Source organism: Chiloscyllium plagiosum, unplaced genomic scaffold, assembly GCF_037043375.1.
Source record: "Chiloscyllium plagiosum isolate Xiang-an unplaced genomic scaffold, Cpla_swu_hap1 HiC_scaffold_24, whole genome shotgun sequence".
NCBI lineage: Eukaryota > Metazoa > Chordata > Chondrichthyes > Orectolobiformes > Hemiscylliidae > Chiloscyllium > Chiloscyllium plagiosum.
This window is the reverse complement of record NW_028270162.1, coordinates 63968956-63993355: the sequence shown is the minus strand read 5'-3', so window position 1 is coordinate 63993355 and position 24400 is coordinate 63968956. Positions and strand designations below refer to the sequence as shown.

At 42.0% G+C, this 24400-nt stretch overlaps 1 protein-coding gene across 1 annotated transcript in view; it reads right to left on the bottom strand.

Annotated features, from left to right (window-relative positions):
• upb1 (ureidopropionase, beta) overlaps positions 1 to 24400 on the bottom strand; it is a 175146-nt gene that overhangs the window by 111750 nt on the left and 38996 nt on the right. The window contains exons 3-4 of the mRNA XM_043716199.2: positions 16850 to 16937; positions 7569 to 7663 (exon numbers count right to left, since the gene is read on the bottom strand). Coding sequence (XP_043572134.1) covers positions 7569 to 7663; positions 16850 to 16937 — 183 coding nt within the window. The remainder of the gene's footprint in view (positions 1 to 7568; positions 7664 to 16849; positions 16938 to 24400) is intronic.

Here is a 24400-nt window from a genome sequence, read left to right as displayed (position 1 = left end):
ACAACATGCAGCTCAATTAGGAAAGTACATCATGTGATATGGTATGAAGCTAAACCCATCAGGAAAGGTTAGATTCGTTCCCTGACTGTCAGCACAATACTAGGCTAAAAGCAAAATAAAAAGCAGGTCTGACCTCTAGCTCCTAAAACAGGCTGAATTTAGATAGTTGAGAGGGGAAACAAAAATAAATCAAAAGCAAAAAGAGTGAATATGAGAAGAGACTAATAGCTAATGTAAAATGGCAAGAGTTGAGGATTATTCAAAATTATTATGAGTTTGGACAGAGTATATGACGACTGACATTAACAGGGAACTAAAGAACGTTTTTTTGTACACAAAAAGGTAGGAAGGAGGATACTGGGACCAATTCAGGACTAAAATACAAGATTTGCACAGAGGAACAGGGCATGGCAAAATTCAAGGTGAAAGAGGAGGTAGTTGAGACACTTGTTAGAAGGTAAGTTAATAATAGACACTGGAAAGACTTTTGATAAATAACATTGATATCTCACCAGGACCAGAAGAGATGCATTTGAAGACACTATGGGTCAATGAAGGTTGATGACAACAGTGGGGTTAATGGAGTATACACAGACATTGTCAAAGTGACAACATGGAAACGAAGTTGGCTGAGTAACAAAATCTAGGACAGAAGTACATCAGAATATGGCATTTCAGAACAGCATTTGGCAATTAAATACACTTACGGCTATGGTCTCAACTTCAGTTTACCTTTTATTTTCTTGACTATTGTTCTGATTGCAGCTGATGATGCTGGTCAGAAGAGACATGCCTCGGTATACCAGAAGTTTTATTTTTACTTTTTCTTTATCATATTAGACAGTCACTCAGCATATTCACAAGAGTCTAGCAATATACTTCTAACAGAAAACTTTAGAACATTAGACAAAAGAAAAACATGAACTGTATTAACCTATGCATGAAATACTTCAAATGGTGCCTTTACAAATATTAAAATGTCAAGCATTTCACCTCAACAACTACCTTACAGTGGTATTTAAGACTTGGATGAGGAGAAATTACTTCTCTCAGAGGGTTGTGAATTTGTGATTTCTTTACTGCAGACAATTGTTGAGGCTGGGTTGTTAAGTATATTCAAAACTGAAATCCGAAAGTTTGTTAATCTAAGTTTTTTTTAATTCATTCAAAGGATGAAGGCATTGCTGCCGAGGCCAGCATTTATTCCCCTTCCCTAATTGCCCAGAGGGCAGTTAAGAGTCAACCACATTGCTCCTTCCACAACCTTAACCTCCTTCCACCTATCGCAATCCCAACGCCCCTCCCCCAAGTCCCTCCTCCCTACCTTTTATCTTAGCCTGCTTGGCACACCTGCCTCATTCCTGAAGAAGGGCTTATGCCTGAAATGTCGATTCTCCTGCTCCTTGGATGCTGCCTGACCTGTTGCGCTTTTCCAGCAACACATTTTTCAGCTGATCTCCAGCATGTGTAGTCCTCACTTTCTCCTAACGCATTGTCATGACTTTGTTGAAGTACAAAGGTGTTTAGTGGTGGAAGAAATGGACTGCAGTATTGAATGAGTGCATGCTTAGAGTCAGTGTAGTGTATATGTAGTATACTCATAGCAAAAGACTAAAGGGCTTTAAAAAAAATGAAGCCATCTTTGTATATTGATTTTTTTTTTTTAAAAACAGGGAGGTGTGACCAAACTATTGTTATGAAGTTGTAGGCATCTACTGTATCTTAGAGAGTGAAAACTGGTAAACATCTAGCAGGCACAAAATGTGCTGGGAAATTAAAAAATGTAACATTTGGCTATGAAACAACTAGCAATTCAAATTTAGCCAGTTTAAATTATGCCCCAAGATACTAAAACATAACCAAATTTGAATTTTACTGTTAAGATAGTTGTGGGGAAGCAGCTATATATCTCTTATCTACAGCTGAAAGCTTAGGTGTTCTCACTGTTGCTAGAATTGCATGCGAGACAAGATATTTTACTGACTTTGCCTAGGGTGTGTTTATGGATGTCGAAGAGCAATGTGCTGGAAAAGAACAGCCGGTCAGGCAGCATCTGAGGATAATGCTCAAAATGTTAATTCTCCTACTCCTTGAATGCTGCCTAAGGGGCTGTGCTTTTCCAGCACCACACTAACTCTGATCTCCAATATCTGCAGCCCTCACTTTCCCCCTTTTATGTGTTTATGGGATGTTACTATACTGGAACAGTTGCTGTTTAGTAGTTAAATAATTTTATATTCTGTTAAGTTTTCCAATAGAGTTAAAGTTATACTAATTCTTTTCTTCATATTTTAATTGTAGAGTAAGAAAAAAAGTGTGTTTTGCTTAGAGCCAAGTAGTTTAAATCAATTGAATCACATCTGAAACACATCACCTTATACTTCCCTTCAAATATATCAAGGAGATTGTCCAGACCGTCACTTTTAGTTTATTTAAAGGGGGCTTGGTCTGATCCATAACAAGTGGGTGGTGAGCAAATTATTGGAGAGGATTCTGAAAGAGGTTAGAGATAATCAGCCTGGCTTTGAGAAGGCCAGGTCATGCCTCAAGCCTTTCTGAATTTTTTGAGGATGTGACAAAACACATTGAGGAAGGTAGAGCAGTGGATGTGGTGTAAATGGATGTGAACAAGGCATTTGATAAGGTTGGGGAGAAAGTGAGGTCTGCAGATGCTGGAGATCAGAGATGGAAATGTGTTGCTGGAAAAGCGCAGCAGGTCAGGCAGCATCTAGGGAACAGGAGAATCGACGTTTCGGGCATTAGCCCTTCTTCCTGAAGAAGGGCTAATGCCCGAAACGTCGATTCTCCTGTTCCCTAGATGCTGCCTGACCATTTGATAAGGTTGCCCATGGCTGAGTACCTTATAAATGTCTTGGATGAGGAAGTGGAAGGGTAGGTTAGTGAGTTTGCCGATGACAAGGTTTGGCAGAGTTGTGGAGAGAGCCAGAAAGAGAGCCAGAAAGAGAGCCAGAAAGAGAGCCGTTTTGAACTTTTTGGAAATGAGAGGGGAAATTCGGGATCAGTGGTGCTGGAAGAGCACAGCAATTCAGGCAGCATCCAACAAGCAGCGAAATCGACGTTTTGGGCAAAAGCCCTTCATCAGGAATAAAGGCAGAGAGCCTGAAGCGTGGAGAGATAAGCTAGGGGAGGGTGGGGGTGGGGAGAGAGTAGCATAGAGTACAATTGGTGAGTGGGGGAGGAGATGAAGGTGATAGGTCAGGGAGGAGAGGGTGGAGTGGATAGGTGGAAAAGGAGCTAGGCAGGTCGGACAAGTCAAGGGGACAGTGCTGAGCTGTAAGTTTGAAACTAGGATGAGGTGGGGAAAGGGGAAATGAAGAAACTGTTGAAGTCCACATTGATGCCCTGGGGTTGAAGTGTTCCGAGGTGGAAGATGAGGCGTTCTTCCTCCAGGCGTCTGGTGGTGAGGGAGCGGCAAAGGAGGCCCAGGACCTCCATGTCCTCGGCAGAGTGGGAGGGGGAGTTGAAATGTTGAGCCACTGGGCGATTTGGTTGATTGGTGCGGGTGTCTCGGAGATGTTCCCTAAAGCGCTCTGCTAGGAGGCGCCCAGTCTCCCCAATGTAGAGGAGACCGCATCGGGAGCAACGGATACAATAGATGATATTAGTGGATGTGCAGGTAAAACTTTGATGGATGTGGAAGGCTCCTTTAGGGCCTTGGATAGAGGTGAGGGAGGAGGTGTGGGCACAGGTTTTACAGTTCCTGCGGTCGCAGGGGAAAGTGCCAGGATGGGAGGGTGGGTCGTAGGGGGGCGTGGACCTGACCAGGTAGTCACAGAGAGAACAGTCTTTGCGGAAGGCGGAAAGTCAACTTAAAACAGTGGAGACAAAGGTAGGAGTATTGATGGGGACAGTGCTGTAGAGCAAACCTATCATAGCCAAAAGCCTGATGGGGATCTGTTTAAATGTGTTTAAGTGTTTCAAAGTTTGATGAGAAGAACGTAGGAGCCTTTTTCATTTCACTTGAGAAAGTGGCGAAACAAATAAAATGGTAGGTCATCACATGAATATTAATTAGAATTACTACACAGTGTGGAAACAGGCCTTCGGTCCGACAAGTCCACACTGACCCTCCAAAGAGTATTCCACCCAGATCCATTACCCTATTACTTTACATTTCCCCTGGCTAATGCACCTAACCTACACATCCCTGGACACATTAGGTGAATTGGCTATGCTAAATTGCCCAATCTGCACATCTTTGGATTATAGGAGGAAACCGGAGCAGACACTGGCAGAATGTGCAAACTCCACAGAGACAGTATCCCCAGGCTGGAATCAAACCCGGGTCTCTGGTGCTGTGGGGAGAAGAATAGTGTTCCATTATATAAGTTTGCAGTTGTATAAGACTCTGGTACGGCCGCATCTGGAATATTGTGTGCAGTTTTGGTCGCCATACTATAGGAAGGATGTGGAGGCATTGGAACGGGTGCAGAGGAGGTTTACCAGGATGTTGCCTGGTATGGAAGGAAAATCGTATGAGGAAAGACTGAGGCACTTGGGGCTGTTTTCACTAGAGAAAAGAAGGTTTAGGGGTGACTTGATTGAGGTGTACAAGATGATTAGGGGGTTAGATAGGGTCGACAGTATGAACCTTTTCCCGCGTATTGAGTCGGGTATTACAAGGGGGCATAGCTTTAAATTAAGGGGGGGTAGATATAGGACTGATGTTAGGGGTAGGTTCTTCACTCAGCGAGTCGTTAGTTCATGGAATGCCCTGCCAGTAACAGTGGTGGACTCTCCCTCTTTATGGGCATTTAAGAGGGCATTGGATAGGTATATGGAGGATAGTGGGTTAGTGTAGTTTAGGTGGGCTTGGATCGGCGCAACATCGAGGGCCCAAGGGCCTGTACTGCGCTGTATTCTTCTATGTTCTATGTTCTATGTTCTATAAAGTTGAGAGATTCTTTGTTGGAGATGGCCGTTGCCTTGCATTTATGCAAACAACATATCATACCACACTTCAGCCCAAGCCTGAATACTGTATTTGAACATTAACTGCTTCTGAACATGAACTGAGTCATGAATGGTGCTGAACATTGTGCAATCACCAAACATTTCCACGTTTGACCTAATGGAGGAGGAAAGGTCATTGATGAAGCAACTGAGGATGGTTGGGACTAGGGTACTATCCTGAGGAATTCCTGCAGAGATATCCTGGATCTTTATTATCCAATGTGCCAGGTATGACTCCAAATCATTTGAGAATCTTCTCTCCAGTTTCCACTGACTCCAGTTTTGCGAGAGTTCTTTGATACCACACTCAGTCAAATACTGCCTTGATGTCAAGGTCTGTCATTCTCCCCTTACCTCCGGAATTCAACTCTTCTGTCCATGTCTGAACCAAGACTTTAAAGGAGACGAGAAGCGGAGTGGCCCTGGAGGAACCCACATTTTATACAGCAAAGCTCAGTGCAAGCTGGAAGAACAGCACCTCATTTTCCACTTGGAACTCTACAGTTTTGTGGACTCAATATTAAGTTCAACAATTTTATGGCTTGAGCTGTCTCATGTACTTACCCCTAACCCCACACACCAGGCCTTGTTATAACATGGTCTGCTATTACACACAACCCATTGTTAGCCACTAACAGTCCCCATTAATAGCTATTCACCCTCCCGGCCTGATCATTATCCACTTTTGTGGAATTGTTCTTTTCTCTCTTTGGGCTCTATCTCCACCTATCATTTATTCCTTACCTCCTCCCCTACCCTATCTTCTGCACAAAAACCCACATTTTCCTAGCCACCATTAGTTCTGAGGAATGGTCACAGGATCCAAAACATTAACACTCATTTTTCTCCACAGATGCTGCCAGGCCTGCTGAACTTTTCTGGAAATTTCTAGATGTGTTCCAAATTTTATACACACTGCCTTCTAGACTGACTTTACTTTTCCTTTAAACTTTTATGTGCATCACTTGTTTTTACAAAATAAAGAAAGCCTTTAATGTAACAAGCTTCTGTTACATTTAAAACATGGGACACACACAGATCAGCAAGGCAGCGGCAACAGGTTTTGTTCAAGAAATGACTCCAGTATGGTGAGATCTTCTGTCAATAGTCACAATGTAGCAGAGTGATAGCTCCATCTTTCTCTCTCTGGGACTGAATGTTTACGTAGCTGCAAACCTTTCCATTATCTGTGCATCCCTCACTGCCACATTAGCTTAAATTCCTCAATAACACTACACATTGCCCACACCTACCCTCAGCAAAATGTCAATCCCATTTTGGTTTAGTTGCAGCTCAACAGACTTCTACAGGTCCTATATTCCTCAGAAACAGAGGCAAAGATCCAGGAATCTAAAGCCTTCGCCCCTACTTCAACTCTCTGGCACGTGGCACTGAGTAATCCATAGATTACAACCTTAGAGTTTCTGTTTTTCAATCTGCTACCTAGCTCCGTAAATTCTTGCTGTATGACACACACTTTCTATTGATATCATCAGTCCCTGTATGAACGATGATCTGACTGTTCACAATCCCCCTTCACAATGCTCCACAGCCAATTACATCATTGACCCTACTACTACAAGCCAGCACACCATCTTAGAGTCATGTTTCTATTAATAGAGTCTCCTATTGTTCTTCCTTTCTACAGCTGGGCTCTGGCTGCACTCCCCAGAGGAACTGTCATGTTCACCGTTTTCTAACACAGAAAAGTCGTTCTTGAGTGAGATATTCTTTGGAACATTCCTACTACCTGCCTAACTTCCTTTTTCTGGCTGACAGTAACCCATTCCCTCTGACTGCACTTTCTTAGGCTGGTGGGATGACTACATCTATTCACATAATTCCCAACCTCGCAGTTGTATTGCTGAGTCTCCAGGTGACACTGAAGCTCCAAAGCCAAGAGTGCATACTGAACAGACTGATGGTACTTCCTGCAAGTGTGGTCATCCAGGAATGTCCGAGATTTCCCCCACACACTGGGAACTCCCAGTCAGTCCTAAAATGCTCTTGTCTTAAATTTAGGATAAGTTTAAAAAATCAGTTTTGTTAAAGATGGAACTCTCAACTTTCCTTCATGCTTTTCTCTACATTAAGGCCTACTCACTACCAGCTGTCTGCGGGTATTAACTTTTTCAGCCTTTTTAAATACTGACAAGGTTTGCACTGGGGTTAGCCACTCACTGACCTCTCACTCTTACTGGTTTTATGGATCTGACCTCCTCTGTGTAATCCCTATCTGCACAATTTTCACCAGCCCTTATACTCGAGAAACCTACACTGCCCTAATGCTTACACAAACCTGATTTGATTCACTCAACAACTGGTGGCCATATTTTGGCTGCTTCGCCACCCAAACTAGAATTTCTTCTCACCTTCCTCTCCTTTTTAAGATGCTCCTTTGACCTAATTTCTAGATTAAGGAATGCTTGTTTGAACCCATATCACCTTCAGTGGCTGTGTTAAGAACATATCTATTGACATCACTTTTGTTCAGTGTCTTGGAATTAGTTTAAAATCAAATGCTATGCAGTTCTTAATGTCTTCCACCAAAACCATGTAAAAGGTTCTCCTTGTAACTTTGGGAAACTACTCACCTCTTGGCAAAACCGTGTTGTCTGACCATCTTCTGCAGATTCAGCAAATTCTGTCCATGGCAGTTTTTCTCTTGTACAGAAAGCAAATGGCATAGCTAGAAAATGAAACATTGCAATGAGTTCTGATGAAGAAATACAATAAAACACTGCTCCAAGTAAATATTGAAAAATACATGTGGAATATGTCAAATACTCAGAGGAGGAATTGTGTGGAGAGGATTAAACAGAAACAAAGTTAATGCTTTCAGCTGAATGACTCTCATTCACAGCTGAAGAAAGGTAGAACTGGCTTGGTTTGATGCTGTTGAAAGTGGTAGAGAAAGAACAACAGGGGAAGTCTGGGATGAGAAGGCTAGAATTGCTTAAATGGGAATGGAGGGGTAATAGATGCAGACAAAGACAGCAGAGACTTTCAGAACCTGTGTGGAGACTGTGTGTGGAGTTTACACATTCTCCTAGTGTCTGCGTGGGTTTCCTCCAGGTGCTCCGGTTTCCTCCCACAGTCCAAAGATGTGCAGGTCAAGTGGATTGGCTGTTCTAAACTGCCTATAGTGTTAGGTGCATTAGTCAGAGAGAAATGGATCTGGGTGGGTTACTCTTCGGACAGTCGGTGTGGACATGTTGGGCTGAAGGGCCTGTTTCTACACATAAAGGAATCCAATCTAATCTAAAAACACCCAGTTTCCAAAGGGCAGCCAGGAAAGCTTTTGAAAGTTTTGATACTATGGTAGGGAAGGAAATCTGACTGGAGGGATTCGAACTTGGAGCTCTTGAAAAGATGTGCCAACATATTTGAGGGCTTTGGATGGGGTTGGAGATGGAGCAGAAGTTTGGAAGGACATTGGGAACAGAGTTTGGTTTTCCAACAGGAATGATTCTGCATATTTAGAGAGGTCACCTGACAATATCAGCAAACATGTTTTACAAAGGTTTAGAATGAGTTCCTTCCTTTTGTACTCAATCCCACTACTAACAAAGCTGACTAAAAGAATCTTCTGCAACTGAAGATGCTGAGTTTGGGCACACAATTGGGTACGATGGTGACATATCTAAATTCTGCTACCTTCCTTCACCACCAAAAATCAAACTGAATGGTAAGATACACAGTCACACTCTGGCCTCCAACTAATTTGTTTCAGAGATGGCCAATCAGTCCAAATCCTGATCTGCAGGGTAGGTGGTGCTGGTGAGTTGATCACATGCTACCTACTTCCTTCAGTTGGTGTTTTCCTCCAGTTACATCCTCACCCCAGTTTCTCAGCTATGATGGTTGTGTGCTTAAGTCTGTCACTATTGGAATAGTGCCCCAAACTCCGTTTTAATAAGTGGGAGGTGCCCGTGTGTGGTCATTGCACACCAACAGCCATAGACATCTAGAACATAGAACATAGAACAATACAGCACAGAACAGGCCCTTTGGCCCACGATGTTGTGCCGAACATTTGTCCTAGCTTAAGCACCCATCCATGTACCTATCCAATTGCCGCTTAAAGGTCACCAAAGATTCTGACTCTACCACTCCCACAGGCAGCGCATTCCATGCCCCCACCACTCTCTGGGTAAAGAACCCATCCCTGACATCTCCCCTATACCTTCCAAGCTTCAGCTTAAATTTATGTCCCCTTGTAACACTCTGTTGTACCCGGGGAAAAAGTTTCTGACTGTCTACTCTATCTATTCCTCTGATCATCTTATAAACCTCTATCAAGTCACCCCTCATCCTTCGCCGTTCCAATGAGAAAAGGCCGAGCACTCTCAACCTATCCTCGTACGACCTATTCTCCATTCCAGGCAACATCCTGGTAAATCTCCTCTGCACCCTCTCCAAAGCTTCCTCATCTTTCCTAAAGTGAGGCGACCAGAACTGCACACAGTACTCCAAATGTGGCCTAACCAAAGTCCTGTACAGCTGCAACATCACCTCACGACTCTTGAATTCAATCCCTCTGCTAATGAACGCTAATACACCATAGGCCTTCTTACAAGCTCTATCCACCTGAGTGGCAACTTTCAAAGAGCTATGAACATAGACCCCAAGATCCCTTTGTTCCTCCACCTCACTAAGAACCCTACCGTTAACCCTGTATTCTGCATTCTTATTTGTCCTTCCAAAATGGACAACCTCACACTTGGCAGGGTTGAACTCCATCTGCCACTCCTCAGCCCAGCTCTGCATCATATCAAAGTCCCTTTGCAGCCGACAAGAGCCCTCCTCACTATCCACAACTCCACCTATCTTCGTATCATCTGCAAATTTACTGACCCACCCTTCGACTCCCTCATCCAAGTCATTAATAAAAATTACGAACAGCAGAGGACCCAGAATTGATCCCTGCGGAACTCCACTTGTAACTGGGCTCCAGGCTGAATATTTACCATCTACCACCACTCTCTGACTTCGACCGGTTAGCCAGTTTTCTATCCAATTGGCCAAATTTCCCTCTATCCCATGCCTCCTGACTTTCCGCATAAGCCTACCATGGGGAACCTTATCAAATGCCTTACTAAAATCCATGTATACTACATCCACTGCTCTACCCTCATCCACATGCTTGGTCACCTCCTCAAAGAATTCAATCAGACTTGTAAGGCAAGACCTACCCTTCACAAATCCATGCTGGCTGTCCCTAATCAAGCAGTCCCTTTCCAGATACTCATAAATCCTATCCCTCAGTACCCTTTCCATTACTTTACCTACCACCAAAGTAAGACTAACTGGCCTGTAATTCCCGGGGTCATCCCTATTCCCTTTTTTGAACAGAAAGAGGCCCTGTGGCTCATTGTGTCCACATCAGTCAATAACAACCATCTAGCTGTTGAAATCCCATTTTCCAGCACTTCACCCAGAGTTTTGTCTTCTTTGGCATCACAACATAGAATATGGATCACAGAACAGTATAGCACAGGTTCAGACCCTTCAACTCATTATCTATGTTTCTACTGACCATGATGCCATTCTATACTAATCCTATTAGCCTACATATGGCCAATATCCCCACCATTCCAAGCCTGTTCATGTACCTGTCTACATGCCTCTTAAATTTGCTATTGTATCTACCACCTCCTGTGACAGCATGCTCCAGGCACTTACCACCCTCTGTTTAAAAAACCTGCCCCACACAGCTCCTTTAAACTTTTCCCCCTCTCACCTGAAATCATGCCCCTCAGTATTTGACATTCCCATCCTGGGAAAAAGACTTGACTACCCACCCTATCCAGTCCCCTCATACTATCAGATCACCCCTCAGTCTTTGACGCTCCAACGAAAACAACTTATCCTTATAACAAATACACTCCAATCCAGACAACACCCTCTCAAAAGCCTTCACATCCTTCCTATTGTGTGGCAACCTGAACTGTGCAATATAGTCTAAATGTGGCCTAAAGCTTTGTACAGTTGCAACTTGGCCTACCACCTTTTATACACAATGCCCCAACTGAGGATGCTATATGGCTTCTTTATCACTTTATCCACTTTCAGGAAGCTATGGACTTGCACCCAAAGATCCTTCTATACAATAATGCTCTTAAGGATCCTACCATTTACAGAATACTTTCCTCTTGTAATTGGCCTCCCAAAATGTATCACCTCACACTTGTCCAGATTAAATTTCATCTGCCACTTCTCGACCTAACTTTCCAACTGATCAATATAATGCTTTGACAAACTTCCTCACAATCCACAACTCCAATTTTGATGAGGTCTGCAAACTTACTAATTAGACCTTCTACATTGTTATGTATGATTTGGATGACAGAGGCTGCAGAACATTATTGGTCTCAGACCTCCAGTCAGAAAACAGCCTTCACAACTACACTCTGTCTTCTACGAAAGCCAATTTTGTATCCAACTTCCGAATTCACCATGGACCCCACAAAACAACCTTCTGGACCAGTCTACCATTAGGAATCTTGTCAAACACTTTAGCAAAGTTCATGTGGACAACAGCTACTGTCCTATCCTCAATCATCTTCATGACTTAAAAAACTCAATCAACTTTGTGAGACAAGATCACCTCCCCTCCACCTGCCTGCGCATCAAGTCGTCTTGACTATCCCAAGTAAGTCATCTTTTCCAAATGCAGGTAAGTCATGTCCCTAAGAATCTTCTCCAGTAACTAAAAGCAGAGAGGGTATGTTGCAGCTGTACAGGGTGCTGGTAGGCCACACCTGGAGTGTGGTGTGCAGATTTGGTCTCCTTATTTGAGAAAGGATGTACTGGTACTGGAAGGGGTGCAGAGGAGGTTCGCTAGGTTGATTCCGGAGTTGAGGGGGTTGGCTTATGAGGAGAGGTTGAATAGATTGGAATTATATTCATTGGAATTCAGAAGAATGAGGGGGGGGGGGACCTTATAGAAACATAAAATTAAGGGAATCGATAAAATAGGAATAGATAGGATGTTTCCACTAGCAGGTGAAACTAGGAGGAAAGGGCAAGATTACAGGAAACAGGTTTAGAACTGAACTGTGAAGGAACTTCTTCACTCAGAAGGTTGTTAATCTATGGTATTCCTTGCCCAGGGAAGTAATTAGCGATTCAGTAATCCTTTAAAAGCTAAGGTAGATACTTTTTTGAAAAATAAAGGAATTAAGGGATATGGTGAAACTGTGGTTAAGTAGAGCTGAGTGCATGAAAAAATTAGCCATGATCTTATTGATTGGCGAAGCAGGCTCGAAGGGCCTGACAGCCTGCTCCTGGTTCTTATGTTCCCTCCCCACAGCTGCAAGGCTCACTGGCCTATAATTTCCTGGATTATTCCTGTTGCCCTTCTTAAACAAAGGAACAAAAAACTGGCTAATCTGCGGTCTTCTGTGACCTCATCAGTGGTTAAAAGAGTATAACACAGATCTCTGTCAAGGCCCCAGCAATCTTCCCCCTTGCTTCCTTCAGTATCCCGGGATAGACCCATCAGGCCCTGGGGACTTATCACTTTTAAAAAAAAGACCCAACACCACCTCCTCCTTAATAGAGATATGCCCTAGAATATCAACATACCCATCCCATATCTTACCATAATCTGTGTCCTTCTTGGTGAATACTGATGCCAAATACTCATTAAGCACCTCAGCCTCTGACTCTGTGCACAAATTCATCCTTCATCCTAGAGTAGACCTACTCTTTCCCTAGCTATCCTCTCGGTGTTAATATTTTTTATATATTGTTACGAAGTCAAAAGTGTTTATGTTCACTTCAAGATAGAAAGTGTTTTCTGAATTTTAATGTAAATTTAAAGTACACCAAGCTGCCAGAACAGCTAAGAGATAGGCCGTTTCAAATAGATACACAGAACAATTGGCTGTTAAATGGTTGTTGTTTTGACTACAATTCAAATTTAACCAATTAAATAAATTATGTCCAGGATACTAAAACTCAATTGAGTTTGAATTTACTGTAGACACATCGGACCAATGACAGGGCACATTGTTGGGGGGGGGGGGGGATATAAAATGGGGCCATTTTGAAAATTGGTCAGAACAACTGTCACTGAACAGTCGATCCACTGCCGTAGAGCTGAAGAGCTAACTGCCCATCTAACATCTTGCTCTCAAAAGAAATAAAAAGGCACTCTCTATCGAAAGCTATCTTTTCCTGTAAATATTCTTGCAGTAGAAAGAAAGATGACGTCTAAGGGAGACCAGTAGACAGAAGATTGGAGACAGTGGAGAAGACAGACTTGAGATTAAGTTAATGTAATGTTCAATAATTGTGTTATTGCAGCAACATTTTTATCGAGTTAGGGTCAGATAGTAATTAGTTAAGAAAAAAAGAGTGTTCACTTTGTTAATAGGGTTTTGTTTAGCGTTCACTATTAGAGTTAGGAAAATAAGTCATTTTTCTTTAGATAGTGGAAATTAGGAGTTCTCTCTCTCACACTCACTTTTAACAGATTACAGAACGAAGCAAGCTTTTCTGGGTTGGTTTTAATTAACAGAGGGGCTCGACTTCCATATCATAACAGTTTATATATAAAAAATACATTGGGACTGTCTTTAATCCTACATTCCAAAAATACTTCATGGCCCCTTTTAGTCTTTCTAATTCCTTGTTTAAGTTCTCTTCTGCTCCCTTTATATTCCTCAAAAGCCTTGTCTGATCTCAATTTCTTAAATCTTACATATGTTTCCTTTTTCTTTTTGTCTAAACTTTCAATATCTCATCATCCAGGGTTTCTGAAGCTTGCTGTCCTTACATTTTATCCTTACAGAAACATGCTAGTCCTGAACTCTGATCAGCTGGTCTTTAAAATGATTTCCACACGTCAGATGTGAATTTACTTCAAACAGTTGCCACCAATCTAATTTCCCCAGTTCCTGCCTAATACTGTTGCAATTAGCCTTCCCTTCCATTTAGCACTTTCATCTGTGGAACAATCTTATCCTTAGCCACAAGCTATTTTAAAATTTACTAAATTATGATCACCATTCCCAAAATGCTTCCCCACTGAAACTTTGAACCTGGCCAGGTTATCATTCTCCAATAGAAGGTCTAGTATGGCCTCTTTCCTAGTGAGACTATCTGCATATACTTTCAAGAAAACCTACGGTAGGTACACTACAAATTCCGACCCATCCAAGCCTCTGACACTAAGGGAGTCCCATTCAATACTGGGGAAGTTAATATCATCCACTGGTCATTGACTTAGAGTCAAAAAAAACACCCTACAACCATCACCATCTGCATCTTGCCAATCAACCAATCGTTGATCCAATTTGCCAAATTTCCTTGGTTTCCATGGGCTTTTACTTTTTCTATTGGTCTCCCATGAGGGACCGTATCAGAAGTCCACATAGACTACATCAGAAGTATTGTCTTCATCTACACATCTAATGGCTACTTTGAAAAGTTCAATCTAATTGGTCAGACACCAATCTCCCTTTAACAAACAATACAGATTGTATTTGATTAAGCCCTGCCTAAATGTCCCTCAGAATTAGCAAGTTTTGAGAAGATTGGTAGCTCAGGTTGGGGTTCTGGATGTAAATTTGCTCACTGAGCTAGAAGGCTCGTTTTCAGATGTTTTGTCAACATACTAGGCAACTTCACCAGTGAGCCTCCAGTAAAGCACTGGTGGTATAGAACCCAAGGGAACCTAAACACAAATCAAAAAGCGGCCATACCACCATGGTCTCCCCTTAGTAAATTACAGGAAACTATCATACATTCCTAGTTGCCTCTAGTTTCACATCCAGCTTGGACTGTATCATTAACTATGATTTTTTTTTTGAATTACATACAATGTGTACATTACTGCTAGACCAGCATTTATTGCTTATTTACAGTGTAATTTAAACCTACATCTTCAGTTGTTTGTACAGGTCTGTTTCTGAACCATTTCCTCCCACCTTCTATGCTTCTTAGAGATACTAACCTTCCTCTCCACATTGACGTAAACTAATCCCCACTGCACCAGTCAACCTCCTGCAAGGACACTTAGCTTCAGTTCTGTTCAGATGCAACCCACCGAGCGTTAATAGATCCCTCTGGTTTCAAAATTGGTTCCAAAACCCTCTTTCCAAAGTTTTCACTCTATCCACACGTTAATATGAAAGCTCCCTACAATTCTTATACAGGTAGCTTTTGTTCAACCCTGCATTATAGAAAAATCCTGCTTTAGAAGTAGCACATAAAGGGTTGGTGATATAATCATGTTACAGCTAAGTTCAACTTTAGAAACAGTGTCCCCAATTCATCAATCAAGTTACAGCGACTTTGCATAAACAAAATGCATGGGATAGAAGAACAACCTGTACTAACGAGCACATGGAAATGTGAGGTTTCCTTGTTTACGTTTTCTCCCAAGTTATGAAAACTGACTACAGGACCTTAAACCTCTTCTATATATGTCAATGGGCTGATTTATGTCTTCCTCACCTCCCTCCCCATACCTACAGTATTCGGCACCCTCTTTTGTTGTCCTTTAGGCCTGATACAAGGGCAGTGACATTCCACATAGAACTCATATCAGCTGCTGTCTATCCTGATTACTGTTGAATCCTCCGTGACCTCTGCATTTAAAAAAATTCATTCATGGGATGACAGCGTCACTGGCATTTATTGCCCTGGCAATTCTCTGTAACCCCTGTGCAGTAATTTGTTCCATGAGTGGAGTCCTCCAAGGATCTGTGCTAAGGCCCAAAAAAGTATATCAATGACCTCAATCAGGGAGTGAAGACAAAACTAAATTTGTAGATAACACCAAGGAAAGTGGGAAAGTATGCCATGAAAAAGTAGCAAGGCAGTTGCAGAAGAATAAGATAGACTGAATGAGTGGGCAAAAATCTGACCAATCACACAATGTGTGGAAATGTGAAGATGCTCATTTTGGCAGGAAAACTGAGTATTACTTAAGCTCCCGAGGTGCTGTTCCTCCAGTTTGCGTGTGGCTTCATTTTGATTTTGGAAAAAAAAAAATTCAGGATGTGGTCGAAGAAAGACCACCTTCTGGTTGCCAATCATTTCAATTTCCCCACCACTCCCCTGGCTACATGCCCATCCTGGGCCTCCTCCACTGTCAAAATGACGGCACACGCAAACTGGAGAAACATCACCTACATTCCACCTCGGGAGCTTACAGCCCAGTGGCTCCAACACAGTTCACCAGCTTCAAAATCTACTCACCTACAACCTCATCCCATGTTCAGCCCCCTCTTCCTCCCCATCTCCTTGACCTGACCTAACCTAACCTAACCTGTCCATCTTCCTTCTCACCTATCTGCTTCATCCTTCCCACTGACCAATCACAATAACCCTTTACCTGCATCCTCTTACCACTATCTCACCTACCTTCCCCCAGCTCCACCACTTCACTATTTATTTCAGAGTCTCCCCCCCCCCCAGTCCTGATGAAGGGTCCTGACCGAAAGCGTCAACTTTGCTGCTTCTCTGATGCTGTCTGACCTCTAGTACTAAGGAGGCATTGATTTTAAGTTCAGGGTCATTGTTTTAGGGCAGAGGGGAGGGATTTTTTTTTTCCCCCCACCTGTTGTTCGCCGGTTTAATATGGAAGGGCAAAAATGTGTCAGCCCAGGCTTGGAGGTCCGAAAGGCCTGCTCCTGTGCTGTACTATTATTTGTTCTTTGAAGGCAGTGGGGGGGGGGCAGAGCCATTGAATAACAAGAACTGGACAGATTCTTGTTGGACAAAATAAATCAAAGTTAATTAGGGGTAGATGGGAATATGGAATTTGAAATGTAAACAGATCAGTCACGATCTTATTGAATGGCAGAGGCAGCTTTTTGTTTACACTGGCATCTTATCCTATGAAGGAGGGATCACTTACTCCAGGCTTCCTGGAGGCAGACAATATTCACTCCACACATGGCAGCCACTTCCACAATGTCTGCGATTCGTTTCTGAAGGGCAGCAACCTGAGGGGTTAAATAAAAAGAAACAACCCAGTTATTACCTGCAGAACAGAATACCAGCCCATTAAAAATCCAGGACAATTCATGGTTTACAGAAGCTGCCATCATTTCATACATGTTGATGGAACTTTACAGTCACCATGTTCCTCCTGTCCCTGCTCGCATTGAATGAGAAACTTCTGAATGAAAAACAGACTACCAATCCCCGGAGATTAATGGTCCAGTTTCAATATTGCGTCTTTGAAGACTGGTTCCAAGCTGTCTTGTCATACTTTCACAGACAGGTATTATTACTTACATTAGCCCAAAAGAATAAAAAACCTACCCCTCCCCAACACATGGTGCTCACTAAGACGTTTTGGCAGGAATAATCAAAAATAAGCATACTATCTATCTAAAGGAAGACAGATTGCAGAACTCTATGTAAAGGGATCTGGACATCCCAGTATTTAAAATGCAAATCATTGTGACGATGTGCTCCTTTAACAAGATAATGCTGTGCCTAATTTATTTTTTCAGAGGGGTCATAAAGACAGAGGTTTCTATATGTCTGGAAATATCTACTTACAAAAGCTTTTAAGTGTTTTTTTTTAAAAACACAGAGTCAGAGATGTACAGTACGGAAACAGACCTTTCGGTCCAACCTGTCCATGCCGACCAGATATCCCAACCTAATCTAGTCCCACCTGCCAGCACCCGGCCCATATCCCTCCAAACCCTTCCTGTTCATATACCCATCCAAATGCCCTTTAAATGTTGCAATTGTACCAGCCTCCACCACTTCCTCTGGCAGCTCATTCCATACACGTACCACCCTCTGCATGAAAAAGTTGCCCCTTAGGTCTCTTTTATATCTTTCCCCTTTCTCCCTAAACCTATGCCCTCTAGTTCTGGACTCCCTGACCCCAGAGAAAAGAAACTTTGCCTATTTACCCTATCCATGCCCCTCAGTTTTGTAAACCTCTATAAGGTCACCCCTCAGCCTCCTACGCTCCAGGGAAAACAGCCCCAGCCTGTTCAGCCTCTCCCTATAGCTCAAACCCTCCAACCCTGGCAACATCCTTGTAAATCTTTTCTGAACCCTTTCAGGTTTCACAACATCTTTCCGATAAGAAGGAGACCAGAATTGCACACAAGGGAAGTGGCCAATTCTCCCAGTCCAGGGTTGGCTTGAGCAAGCTTTTTTTGTTTGCAGCTGCTGGTCAAGTTTTAGCTAGGAACCCAGAGAAGCTGCTGGGGTGCAAAGAAGCAACTCCATGCTGATCCTCTCACTCTGACATCTTTCCTGTCAGAAACTGTATTTGATATTTACCTTCTTTTGCCAAGGGGGCATTTCTGGGAATGTTGCAAGTATTTGAAACAGCATCACTAAATTGCTATAGAGTCGACTGGGTTTTCAAATAGATCAAGTAATTCTAAATTTGATACTCTTTTGTTTGCATTTCATTCAGTAGTCTGTAAATAAATCCTATTTTGTTTAAAATCAGTGGTTGGGCCAGCTACATCACTTCTGGAATATCCACTTACACCTGCTTAAAACAACGAGCAAAGTTAGGGTCCAGGCTACCTTCTTGAACTGTTATGAGGGGGTCTGGTTCGGTCCATAACAGATTGGGAGCGCAGTGTGGGATTTGTTCAAAAGTTGACAAATAGAGTTAAGAATCCAAAGGATTTTTAAAAATACATTAAGGACAAAAGGGTAATAAAGGGAGAGAATAGGGCCCCTCAAAGATCAGCAAGGCAGCCTTTGTGTGGAGCCGCAGGAGATGGGGGAAGATACTAAACGAGTATTTTGCATCAGTATTTACTGTGGAAAAGCACATGGAAGATATAGAATGTAGGTAAATAGATGGTGACATCTTGAAAAATGTCCATAGTAAAAAGAGGAGGAAGTGCTGGATGTCTTGAAATGCATAAAAGTGGATAAATCACCAACACCAGATCAGGTGTACTCTAGAACTCTGTGGGAATCTCGGGAAGTGATTGCTGGGCCTTTTACTGAGATATTTGTATCATCGATAGTCACAGGTGAGGTGCCAGAAGACTGAAGATTGGCTAACTTGGTGCCACTGTTTAAGAAAGGTGGTAAGGACAAGCAAGGGAACTATAGACCAGTGAGCCTGACGTCGGTGGTGGGCAAGTTGTTGGAGGTACATCCGGTCCCTCAGGATTCCATGTATTTGGAAAGGCAAGGACTGATTAGAGATAGTCAACATAGCTTTACGTGTGCAAAATCAGGTCTCAGTCTTGATTGAGATTTTTGAAGAAGTAACAAAGAGGATTGATGAGGCCAGAGCAGTAGATGTGATCTATGGTTCCCCATGATAGACTAGTTAGCAAAGTTGGATCTCATGGAATACAAGGAGAATTTGGATACAGAACTGGCTCAAATGTAGAAGACAGAGGGTGGTGGAGGGTCGTTTTTCAGACTGGAGACCTGTGACCAGTGGAGTGCCACAAGGATCAGTGGTGGGTCCACTACTTTTCATCATTTATATAAATGATTTGGATGTGAGCATAGGAGGTATAATTAGCAAGTTTGCAGATGACACCAAAATTGGAGGTGTAGTGGACAGTGAAGAAGGTTACCTCAGATTACAACAGAATCTTGATCAGATGAATCAATGGGCTGAGAAGTGGCAGATGGTGTTTAATTTAGATAAATGTGAGGTGCTGCATTTTGGGAAGGCAAATCTTAGCAGGACTTATACACTTAATGGTAAGGTCCTAGGGAGTGTTGCTGAACAAAGAGACCTTGGAGTACAGGTTCATAGCTCTTTGAAAGTGGAGTTGCAGGTAGATAGGTTGGTGAAGGCTGCATAAGGTATGTTTTCCTTTATTGGTCACAGTATTGATTTCAGCAGTTGGGAGGTCATGTTGCGGCTGTACAGGACATTGGTTAGGCCACTGTTGGAATATGCATGCAAGTCAGGTCTCCTTCCTCTCGGAAGGTTGGTGTGAAACTTGAAAGGATTCAGAAAAGGATGTTGCCAGGGTTGGAGGATTTGAGCTATACGGAGAGGTTAAATAGGCTAGAGCTGTTTTCCCTGGAGTGTCAGAGGCTGAGGGGTGACCTTATAGAGGTTTACAAAATTATGAGGGGCATGGATAGGATAAATAAACAAAGTCTTTTCTCTGGTTTGGGGGAATTCAGAACTAGAGGGCACAGGTTTAGGGAGAGAGGGGAAAGATATAAAAGAGACCCAAGGTGCAACTTTTTCACGCAGAGGGTGGTACCTGTATGGAATGAGCTGCCAGAGGATGTGGTGGAGGGTGGTAAAATTGCAACATTTAAGAGGCATTTGGATGGGTATATGAAGAGGAAGGGTTGAGGGATATGGGCCGGGTGCTGGCAGGTGGGACTAGATTGGGTTGGGATATCTGGTCGGCATTACGAGTTGGACTGAAGGATCTGTTTCCGTACTGTCCATCCCTCTGACTCTAAGTTCCAAAGTGGGATTATGGTTGCTGAACTCAAAGGCAGCGAGTGGCGAGTGTCTTTTGTTCCGGGTCTAGAATTCAGTTGGTTTAAACAGTGCTTGGTGTAGTAATGGCTCTTTCTGTCATTAGAGTTTTCTGGGGGTGGAAGAGTGACTTTGGGGGTTTTACAAAAGGTGAACAAGGCAAAAGTAATAACAGTCAAGCTGGAGTTGGAGCTGCCTCCTTCCATCAGGAAATGAGAGACAATTATAGCAGTAGCTCAACGTTTAAGTTTGCTGGAAACACCATCAGAATCTTTGGAGATGGCTAAAATTCAACTGAGAATGAAACAGCTTCAGAAGAGGCAATATAAAACGAAAGAGAAAAAGAAATGAAACTGTTTGAATTACAATTAAACGCAGAGGAAAGAGAAAAAGCATGAAAGGCCCTAGCAAAACAAAAAAAGACAATCGTTTTAGCAGAACAAAGAGAGAAGACAGAGGAAGACAGAAAAGGAGGAGAGAGGGGAAATGAGAAAAAGAGGGAGTTTGAACTTCATAAATTGGTACATAGACAGGAAAGTCACCTTAAAAGGATGGAGATAAGGCTGAAGGGAAGCTTCGTGAGGAGAGAGTGGGCATGAGCAAACCCATGGTTGCCAAATGCCTGGTGGTGATCTGTTTAAATATGTTCAAACATTGCCTAAATTTGATAAGAATGTAAAAGTCTTTTTCATCTCATTTGAAAAGGTGGCTAAACAAATGCAATGGCCAGTGACCAAGTGGGCTTTGTTGATCTAAACAAATCTTATAGGTAGAGCTAGTGAGGTATTCACATCACTATCACAGGTGGTATTTGGGGCATGTGAGGTGGTGAAGAAAGACATCTTAAGTGCACATGAGCCTGTGCATGAAGACTCCAGAAAAATGTTTCAGGAATCTAAAGAGGGACTCTGGTCAAAACGACACTGAGTTTGAAAGGATCAAACAAAGTAATTTTGATAGGTAGATAAGGGCATTAAAAATAGATCAAACCTATACACGCTCTTAGAGAAACTACCTTTTTGGAGTCGTCTAAAAATTCACTGAGAGGTAGTGAGAACACATGTGGAAGAGCAGATTTAAAACAGTAAGATTAGTAGCTGAAATGGCTGATGGTTGGATGCCAAACTTTGATTTATGAATCAAAATCAATTTCAATCCATGAGGGATAGAAATTGGGGAAAAAAAAGAAATCCTCCCATGGTAAGGGAAAGATAAATTTTAGTGAAGATCATAAGGATAACTTACCATAGGTAAAAGGTAACCCATGAAGGGGAAAGAAATTAAAAGGCTCCAGTGCTTTCACTGCAATAAAGTAGGCCACATGAAGTCGGTGTTGGTGGGTTAGGAAAAGCACTAAGAAACCAGATGTAGGAAAACAAAGATAAACGAGTGAATTTTGTTGGATTGGTAATGGAAAGCACAGTGGAGGCTAAAAAGCTGCACTAGAATCTGCAATGTGATCGAAGGTTGGTTAACAAGGAAGTGACATCTTCTTAAACATATACCGGTTAAGATAAAGTTTACTTGCACAGGACAGGAGCAGCAGGTTAAGAGGTTACAGTACTAAGAGATACAAGATCTTCTTTGATGTTGAAAGATGAGGAGAGACGTAGCTCAGAAGGATTATGGCCAGAAAAAATGTTACTAATGCTAGTGAAATGCTCAACTATGTAGAGTGAGGTTACAATGTTCTGCGAAGAGTGGAGAAATCATGGTAGAAGTACTGGACAAATTCTCAGCTCCAGAAATACTGGTCCTTTCTAACAATTTAGCAGATTCACAAGTAGGAGTGCTGCTACTGCGGTTGAAAAGTCAGTGGAAACCCAGGCAACTGAACTATTGGAGAAAGCATTTCCTGGGATTTTTCCTGTGTGATAATGAGATCACAAAATCACCGGTTCAAACAGGAGAAATCAAAGAGTAGAGGTAAGAAAGTTGAAGTGGAATTAGCAGAGACTGATTAAATCAAATGGTTGACACAACCAGGAGCAGATAGATGACAAAGACGACATCTTTAGTTCAGAGAAATGAATTGATTTACAGCAGAATGACGACAAACTAAATTAATTGTATTAAAAAGTACACATGGAAAAGGAGTCTGAATGTATTCCTGAATGCTACTATCTTAAAAGTTGTGTCTTAATGAGGAAATAGAGACCATCACATATAGGCAGATGAGAAATGGGCATAAGCTCGTCACATATTGCCAGTGGGTTATAGAAAGGTGTTGCAGGTAGATTATGAACTACCAGTGGGAAGTCATTTAGGCGCAAGAAAAACAAGCTAAAATACCAAAACATTTTTACTGGCCTGGGCAAGAATTTAGTTGTATATGACATGACTGGCAAATTGCATCAAATAATTGGAAAAACCACAGGCAATAATAAAACCCACACGTTTAATACCTATTCTGCATTTAGGAAGCTTTTTACAGAGTCTTGATTGCGCATGACCCCTACCTAAAACAAAAAGGGGAATCAGTATTTGTTAACAATAATGGATGCATCCACTAGATTTCCAGCAGCCATTCAATTACGCAATATTACTGCTAAAAGGATTGTAGTGGAGTTATTCAAATCTTTCACTAAATATGGACTACCCACAGATATACAGTCAGATCAAGGGCCAAACTTCACATCAAAATTATTCAAGTTATGCACATCTTAAGAATAAAACAATTAAAATCTACCGCATCTCATCCAAAATCACAAGGAATGCTGGAAAAGTGGCATCAGACATTAAAGACCACGTTGAGGGCTTACAGTCAAAACCATCCAGATGATTGGGATAAAGGAATTCTACTTGTGTTTTTTGCCAGAGATGCACCAAATGAATAGACCACATTCAGTCCATTTGAATTAGTTTTTGGGCATAAATTGAAAGAACTGCTAAAATTGATTAAGGAGAAATTGAGTCAGAATTCAGAGACAATCTGACAAATTTTAGGGAACGGTTAAATAGAGTTGGCTAGACAGTATTTAAAAGTAACAGCATGCAATGAAACCGGAAGCAAACAAGAAATCAAAAACTCAAATTTGGTATCAGAGATAAGGTGTTTGTGTCACTTCCAGTGATGTGTGAACATTTAAAAGCAAGGTTTAGTGGACCTTATCAAATAGAAAGGAAATTGAGTGAGGTGAACTATTTGGTAAGGATTCCAGAGAGAAATCAATCTCTGTGACATGTGAATATGCTCAAAACGTATTCTGACAGGGAAGAAAAGCAAAAGGAGACTGTGTTATTGGCTAAAACACAAAGTGAAAATCCAAGTTCAGAGGATTCTGAATTAGAACTTCCTCAAACTAAATTGAACAATAAAAGTAGTCAAAAATTGGGATAAATTATTTCCAGAAGAAAATTGAAATAACCTGAAAGAGTTATTGCTTTCACATGGGGAGCTATGTAGAAATATACTGGGAAGTAATAACCCAAGTCCAAAGATGTGTAGATTAGGTTAATTGGTTATGCTAAATTGCCCATGGTGTAGGTTATTAGTTAGGGGTAAATATAACATTGGGAAATGGGTCTGGGTGGGTTACTCTTTGGAGGATCAGTGACAACTTGTTGGGCCCCAGGGCCTATTTCCACACTGTAGGAATTCTAATTATTCATGATGTAGATATAGGAGATGCTATTCCAATTAATCAAAATCCTTACAGACATAACCCTCTACAGTTGGCATGAGTTCAAAAGGAGATTGAATGCATGCTCCAAGACGAAGTATCAAAGTGAGTTAGTTACAGTGACTGGAGCTCATCCATAGTAATGGTGCCAAAATCAGATCGCACCCAATTGTTACAGAAAATTGAGCCCTTTGGCGCTCGATATGGAGTCTGACCTTTTATCAGACTCAAAGATCAACCTAACCTATATACCCAACATTTTACTATCATCCATGTGCCTATCCAAGAGTAATTTAAAGGTCCCCAATGTATTTGGCTCTACCACCATTGCTGGCAGTGCATTCCAGGGACCCACTACTCTCGTGTAAAGAACCCACTT